The sequence below is a fragment of the Giraffa tippelskirchi genome, chromosome 13 (assembly GCF_054371585.1).
Source record: "Giraffa tippelskirchi isolate mGirTip1 chromosome 13, T2T-mGirTip1v1.2.pri, whole genome shotgun sequence".
Classification (NCBI taxonomy): Eukaryota; Metazoa; Chordata; class Mammalia; order Artiodactyla; family Giraffidae; genus Giraffa; species Giraffa tippelskirchi.
The window spans coordinates 22,204,702-22,212,851 of record NC_137287.1 but is presented as its reverse complement, the minus strand read 5'-3'; the positions used below and the strand labels follow the sequence as shown (position 1 = coordinate 22,212,851).

General features: G+C 50.5%; 1 protein-coding gene across 1 annotated transcript in view; it reads left to right on the top strand.

Moving 5' to 3' along the window:
* Window positions 1–6,553: 6,553 nt before the first annotated feature.
* Window positions 6,554–8,150, top strand: part of MOSMO (modulator of smoothened) — a 69,128-nt gene continuing 67,531 nt past the window's right edge. Inside the window, exon 1 of the mRNA XM_081554569.1 lies at window positions 6,554–6,875. Within this exon, the coding sequence (XP_081410695.1) occupies window positions 6,770–6,875 (106 nt within the window). The 5' untranslated portion in view covers window positions 6,554–6,769. The remainder of the gene's footprint in view (window positions 6,876–8,150) is intronic.

Sequence of the window (8,150 nt, the reverse complement as noted above, 5' to 3'; positions counted from 1 at the left end):
CCAATTCATGAAAGGGAAAAGTGAAAGTGAAGTCGCTCAGTCGTGTCCGACTCTTAGCGACCCCATGGACTGTAGCCTACCAGGCTCCTCCGTCCATGGGATTTTCCAGGCAAGAGTACTGGAGTGGGGTGCCAATGCTTCAGTAGACCCTAGAAAATGCAGTACGTGAAAATTTTGCCGCAGAAAAAAACTTCTGCGGGACTAACACAGTGCCTGGCTCACAGTAGGTTCATCACCCATTCTTGGGAAACTGAAAATGGAGAGGGTGGAGGAAACCTAGAGGAGGGGGCCTCAAAGGTGTGAATGGTCTGCAGAATATCATGACTAGTTCATAGATGAGCCCTGATGTCCTGCTGAGCTCCCAACAATGGTATTTTCAAACACTGTTACATCAACAGTGCCAACTGGTTTGGAACTGCACTTCATTCATGAATGTTTTGAATGAGAAAAGGCCAAGGGTGGCCTGAAAAAAATGAGTCACGATTAGGAGAGGAATTAATTCTTCCTTCTTTTTTTCCAAAATAATCCATTCCCCCGCGCCCCCCTACACACATATTCACTCACACAACAAATATTTACTAGAAGCCTGCTCCATGGTTTTTGCTGAGGCGAAGGACACAACAGTAGACAAAAAAATATAGGCTCTATCCTCCTGGAATTTAGATTTAAAAAACAGATGAAGTGAACAATTTTAGGAAAGTATAAATTATCAAAAATAAATTCTATAAGAAATAGAAAACAATGTAATAATGCAGTACTACTGTCATCCCTGGGCTTCCCATGTGGCGCTAATGGTAAAGAACTCTCCTGCCAATGCAGGTAGATGCTGGAGACAAGGGTTCGATCCCTGGGTTGGGAAGATCCCTTGGCACCCACTCCAGCATCCTTGCCTGGAGAATCCCATGGACAGAGAAGCCTGGCAAGTTACAGTCTACAGGGTTGCAGAGTCAGACACGACTGAAGCGACTTAACACGCACGCACAGGCTGTCATCCGGACTCTGATAAAACCAAAAGGCAAAGTCTCTTGCGTTCATGTCTTCAACAAACAGTAATCAAGCACCTATGAGGTATAGCACTGTCCAAAGATTTCCATGGTAAACTGGGAGGTCCCAGCTTATTCAGCTGCTTCTGCGGCTTTACCCAGTTAACCAGGGCAGACTTCTTGTTGGATAAATTTTGTGCTCAGGTGGCTGATTCAGAAGGAAATGTCATCCTGTTCCCTGTTACTCTCAGCCTCAAGGCATCTCCTGCAGGTAGCTCCTTGTGATAGATTGCCTGATTCCTCCTTCAGTCTGGCGAGGCTTCTGTCCAGACACTAAATTAATTCTATCATAAAATGCATCTTTTCCCTCCATTTTCCTATCAGTAGAGAATGGTGAGCATTTGCAGGAATCAAGTACATCAGCCTTCAAGGTCCTGTGAGGGACCTGGCGCACAGGGTTCCTGGACCCTCCCTCCATCCCAGACTGAAAACTCTTTATAGTAAATGCCAAGATCACACTGACTGGTGGAACTGAAAGGTACCAACTGTTGTGGATGTTATGCTGTGCTGCCCAGATCCCCCTTCAGGATTGAAGGATGATCTATTCCTTCTCGTCCACCTCAAACCTGCCACTAGCTGAAGAGAGCCCTTGCCTGAGATCACACCTACCCAAGGCAGCTAGCATCCAGTGACCGATCTACGCAGGGTGAAAAACCTGGCTCCCTCAACCCAACTTGAACAACTGTAAAGGGCCATCTCAGCTTCAGAGCTCCCTAAGGGACCAACTGATCGGCAACCCGACTTCTCCCTCTGCCAGGCCTTGCTTCCTTCTCTTTGTCCACTGATGGAGAGTGCTGCTGCTGCTAAGTCGCTTCAGTCGTGTCCGACTCTGTGCGACCCCATAGATGGCAGCCCACCAGGCTCTGCCGTCCCTGGGATTCTCCAGGCAAGAATACTGGAGTGGGTTGCCATTTCCTTCTTCAGTGCATGAAAGAGAAAAGTGAAAGTGAAGTCGCTCAGTCGTGTCCGACTCTTCTCGACCCCATGGACTGCAGCCCACCAGGCTCCTCCGTCCATGGGATTTTCCAGGCAAGAGTACTGGAGTGGGTTGCCATTTCCTTCTCCACTGATGGAGAGTACTCCCCAGCAAATGCCCTGCAACTCAGAGTATTCCCAGAGAACCCAACCTGTAACAGCTTATGTCAGGGACAGCACAAATGAGTAGATGCTAAGACGGGATTCTGGAGCTGGACCTGCTGCCCAGGTAATAATGAGGACCCCATCCCCTGTAGAGGAGGAGCATACATAGCCTTGGGCACAGGGAAGCACTAAGATTGTTCAGTTTTACACTCGTAGTAAAATGGCTTGGCACCCACATGGTCTACCTGGGTGCCTCAGTTCTCCTTTGCCCTATTTTAAACAGACAAATACAGCAGCCACAGCCTGCGAGGTACATGGCAACCAGAGGCTCAACCCCCTTAGGGATGGAGGTCTGGGCCATGCCACCATGTAAGCCACCTAGAGGTGCTGAGGGTGAGAGGAATCTAGGATGGATAGGAGAGGCAGGAAATGATGAGTATGTCAGTTATACATTAAGGTGAGCTACAGCAGCAGCAGCAAGAGCTCTGTTTTGTCCCATTAACCTTCCTATTGTAAGTTTCCCACAGGAAAAGACTCCAATGGGTCCTGAAGGTGCTGCTCTCAGAACTAAAAAGAAGCAAGTGGATCTGTGCAGCACAATGGGTGCACTGTTGCAAATGCTGCACTGTCCTACCTTGTCCCCCTTCAGGACCGGAGGACCAATGCCCCAGCTACTGGGGAGGTTGTAGGTCAACAGCTCTCAGCTGTCAGCCCTCTCAAGGAATAGTCTTTGGCTGAAGAGCCACATTACCCAAGGTCATGCCCCATGCTGCCGCTGCCGCTGCTAAGTCACTTCAGTCGTGTCCGACTCTGTGCGACCCCATAAACGGCAGCCCACCAGGCTCCCTTGTCCCTGGGATTCTCCAGGCAAGAACACTGGAGTGGGTTATCATTTCCTTCTCCAATGCATGAAAGTCAAGACGCTCAGTCGTGTCCGACTCTTAGCGACCCCATGGACTGCAGCCTACCAGGCTCCTCCATCCATGGGATTGTCCAGGCAAGAGTACTGGAGTGGGTTGCCATTGCCTTCTCCACATGCCCCATGACTAGCATCCAATGACTGGTCCAAGCAGAGATATCAGGGCTTTGTTGGCCCTTTTACCCCAGCTCAGAACAACTCAGAACAGCCATCACCACTTCAGAGCTCCCTGTGGGCTCGCCAAAGCCTCCTGTGCCTGCACCACGGTCAAACTGCTTCCTCTGCCCAGTCCTGCTTCCTCCCCTTCCTCCACAGGAGTTGATCCTAAGAGCACTCCCTAATAAACTTCTTGCACTGTAATCAATAATCTGTCTCTAAGTCAGCTTCAACAGAACCCAATCCAAGAGACTAAATGATATTTGAGCCCCGGCACAAGTTACTAGCCTCTGGATTTAGCTTGTTCATTTCATCTAATCCCAGAAACCCCAGGTGAACATGTATGGTGCATTCACCACATCCTTAGCCTGCATGGTAAACCTGATCCCCAGGGAGGCAGTGTGTTCTTTACCCTGTCAGGCCAAAGATCCTCCTTAAAGAGAAGAGTGATTGCACAGTCCCCTCCACAGCTTTCCCTGAGGTCCCTTCCGGATTCAGCCTCTGCTGGCCTGAGGCCTAACATCCATCACGACAAGGCATGCTATGTCCAGAGCCCTTTAAAAACCACAGAATGACTATTTATGACTTCGGGCTGCTAGCATAGCTCCCTCCTGGGGACCTTCTGTTTTCCTGGGTCCTTAAGGACTTTCTGCCTTTCGGAGCCTCATGGCTTATCTTCTCTCTGGATACAAAAGTTCTAGCTGCTCTGCATAGAGGTCTCACCTATGTTGATGGGGAGGTTCTATCACTGAAACAGAGTGCCTGACTCTGGGAGTCTATTGGTCAGAGAGAGGAAAGAGCAAAGAGGCTGAGAGGTGACGTGACTTTCCCAAGTTCAAGTTAGTAGCATGGGTGGGGCTGAATATGGTTCTGTATTCTTTTTTACTCCATCACACCGTATCTCCCTAACCCCTAGGGTTTGCCTCTACTAAAATCTAGACTGAGATATAGAGAACAGACTGATCTGTCCTGTCCTGAGTGTCTTGGACTCTGAAACACTACATTGGCAAGCAAGAATGGAATTGGGGGCTAAAACCAGCCCCAAATTATTGGGACTAACAGGAAATCTGTGAACAGAATATTTGGTTCCTGCCCACTCCTCTCATCATCCCACATCCTGACTGGTAAGGAATGGGATAGGTAGCTGTTGTCTGTAGTGATGTGCAGCTATTAATCCAGTAGAAAAAAGTTTTAAATTCTTTCAACTTCGTAATAGTTGTTTTTGTGTTTTAATCTTAAATTCAGACCTCTCATGGAGGGGCAAAGGCAGGAGGGACAGGAAGGGATGCCTGAATAGAAGGAGGAATTTATACTTGTATTTTTTTAAATACAAGAACCAAGTCATAATTAGTTGGAGTCAGAACAGGCAAGTGTTCCAACATTTCACCCTAAGATTCTCAACTGGCCCAATGGTGAACATCCGTGGACATTGTTTGAGAATTCAGAACTGTACAGTTGGAGTTTCTTCTATTACTTGGCAGCAGAAACACCAGAAAGAAGCCAAGAAAATGACTCTGCCAAAGTTCTCCAGTGTTTAAACATCAACAAACAGTGAAAACTTCCTGCAGTAATGTGATATGCATTATGTCTAAATCCCTGGAACATATAAATCAGCTTGTGTCAATTTCTGTGGCAGAGGAAAAATATATGATTTAATAATAATAATAAAACCCCTCCCTCTCCCCCCTCCCCCAATGTTTGGACAGGAAAGTCTATAGGCTAGCAATTGAACTTCCTTACCCAATCTATGCGGTGATACTGATAACTTGGTGCATTTCTGCAAGGCTGTTGGACTGGTGGAATTTGAAACCTACTGAGTTCTGTGGACATGTAGGCATTCCAAAAATAGAGACAGATATCACTCTTCTAGGTCTCTCTAGAGATGACCCAGGTGGCCTTTATGGAGAAAATGAGCATCTCATTTCCTGTTCGCTGCATGGGGAACTATCTGGGAAAGAAAGAGCTGGATTCCACGTCCGGGTTAATAGTGATTTAGTACATGAGTCATGGAAGAAAAGGAAACCTCCACTAGATATCAAAATCGCCTGTGGTAGACCATATGTGTCGCTAACAAATTTTGCCAACTGTCTCTTTTTCTGTTTCTCCAACCAACTGAAGCCCCTCCCCACATCCCACCTCAGTAAATAGTATCATCAAACACCTAGTTACTCAGGCCAATAATTTAGGAGTCATTCCCTGAATCCTATTTTTCAACTCCCCCCATTTATCAGCACGTCCTTTCCTCTGCCTGAAAAACATCCCTATCTGCCCATTGTCCCCATCTTCACTACTCGTATCCTAGCTAAAGCTACATTTCTCTCTCTCCTGGACTACTGTGCTTCTTAACTGGTGTCCCTGCTTTTGTTCTTGCCCCTCCCCACCTACAATCTCCACTCTTTTTACAGATTAAATAAGACCTGTCACTCTCCTGCTTTAAACCCTCCAGTGCTTTCCTGTTGCACTTAGAACAAAATCCAAACTCTTTATCACGGCTCTTGAAGTCCTACATTTGATCTCTGCCTACCTCTCTTTTTCTCCAGCCGCACGGGCCGTTTTGCAGTGCCTTGAACAGCCCAGCCTCTTCCTTGCCCGCTTCCCTAACCTTCTTTGCACTTTCTTTTCTCTCTGTCTGGAACAGTCTTACCCAGATCTTCACGCATGAGGTCTTTATGAACGTGGCGTTCTCACTGAAACCTTCCCTGGTCATCCTAAGTATCATCAAACCGCCGCCCCCTAAACCTCTCATCAGACCGACCCCCAATTTAATTAACAGATTAACACCTAGCATTAAAGATCAGTTTTCTTTTTTTTTTATTTTTTTTAATTTTTTTTTATAAATTTATTTATTTTAGTTGGGGGCTAATTACTTTACAATATTGTAATAGTTTTTGCCAAAGATCAGTTTTCTAACAAAGTTTCTGTCTCTTCCCCCACTAGAAGGTAAGCTTTCTGAGAGCAGGAAACTTGTTTCTCCTGTCCACTCCGGCACTGCCAGCACCTACAGTGCCTGCTGGAAGCAGGAGTCCATAATCATTTCCTAAACGGGGCAGTCCCGGGCTGACGGATACGGCAGAGGCAACAATAATACAAGGTGACAAGAGCTTGTCACCGGCTCCCTCGGCGGTCTTGAGGCCGCCTCCTGCTGGAAGAAAAGCGGCTCCTGCCTGGTCCAGGGCAGCGAGGCGGGCGGCCGAGAAGAAGCCGGGCGGAGCAAGGCCTGAGGCGGGCGGGAGGAAGGACTGAGGCTGCGAGTCTGGGCTGGACCGAGAGAACGGAACAGGGTCGTCAGGGGCCGAGAGCCGGAGCCGGCCGCGCCAGCGCCTCGACTTCGCTTCCGGGTGAGGGGCGGGCGGGCGGAGCAGTTCCGGGGCGGGCGGCGGTTCCGGCTGTGCGGGCCGCGCCGCGGCTGCTAGTCCCGGGCGCGCGGAGGGCGCGAGCGGCGCGCGGGGGGCCGAGGGGGAGCGAGGCGGCGGCGTGGGGTCTTCTGGCCCCGGCGGCGGCCCATGGGGCGGGAGGCGTGAGGCCGCGGCCTGCCCGGGGCTCGGGGGGTGGGGGGGAGCGGGGCGGGGAGATGGATAAACTGACCATCATCTCAGGATGTCTCTTTCTGGCCGCCGATATCTTCGCCATCGCCAGCATCGCCAACCCGGACTGGATCAACACCGGGGAGTCCGCGGGTGAGCGAGCGGCAGGCGCGCCGGGCCGGGCGGGGGATTGGCTGAGGGCGAAGGGAGGGGAGGGGAGACCCGGCTCAGGAGAAGACGGGGCTGGAGGATGCGCGGCGGCGGCGGCCAGCCTGAGAAGGGGGCGGTGAGGCGACCCAGGCTGCCTGGCCGAGGGGCTGGCGAAGGGGACACGCGGGTCGCGAGCCGGACCCCCGGACGGAGGGGAGCGGCACCGCGGGCTGAGTGCGAAGTGGCCGAGGGGCGAGGAGATCTGGACAGGGCTGGTGGTCCTGGACCGGGAGAGAGGGTGAAGGGAGACAGCCGCCAACCTGAGGGACAGCAGAGGGAGGAACGAGCGTCGTCCTGGATTAAAAAAAAAAAAAAAAAAGTCAAGGTGGGAGACAGGAGGAAACCGATTTTGAGGAAACTGAGGCGCCTGTGAAGGAATTAGAAACCAGGCGGTGAGACGGGCCCGGAGCGAGGCAGCCTGTGGGGTGTGAGAGTCCCCATAGAGCTGACGGGCGACGAGAGGCCGAAAGGAGTCGAGGCCGACCGCTGACCCTCGTCCCCCACGCTAAGAAGCGGCGTCCGGGATAGAGGTCCGGGCAGGACCGGGTTAATGGTGCCGCGAGAGCTGGTGGCCGTGGGGGCGCCGGATGAGAGCCTCAGACCCGCGCCCCTGCCCAGCCCCTGCCCACTTGGCAGGGTTTGAGATGCATGTGGCTTCCGATTTTCCCTTTGAAGCCTATGTGGTTATAATTTTGCTTTATTTTAGGCCCCGGAGCTGTAATAATCCTAATAATAAACTTCATTTTATGGAGCATCTTTCATGCCAGCGCATCACAAAACGCTTTCGAGATCCTAATAGTAGTTACAAAATTAAGTAACACATTAGAGTTGTAGGCAGCCCAGTAGCAAACAGTGCCTGCTGTAACACCACCGAACTGTGGGCAGCAGCGACGAGGTGGTGCCCTCAGGAAAGAGGTAGGCATCTTTCTGAAGGGTATCCCAGGTGAATGCCTTTGCAGGATTTTTCCCAGCTTAGGCCACCAACTACACCCCACACACACACGCACACGTTTACACACACACTCACTCACTCACACTCACCCAGACCTGTAAGACCAAAACTTTAATTAATGTAACAGCTGCCAGGAGAGCTGATGGAAGTAAAGGAATAAGCTTTTCTAACTGCTGGTTCAGTGCAGGTGTTGGAAATAATGAGAGTTGGGACTATCAGACTCCCTCCATGAATATTTTGTTGTAAGAATGTATCACTATGCTGTC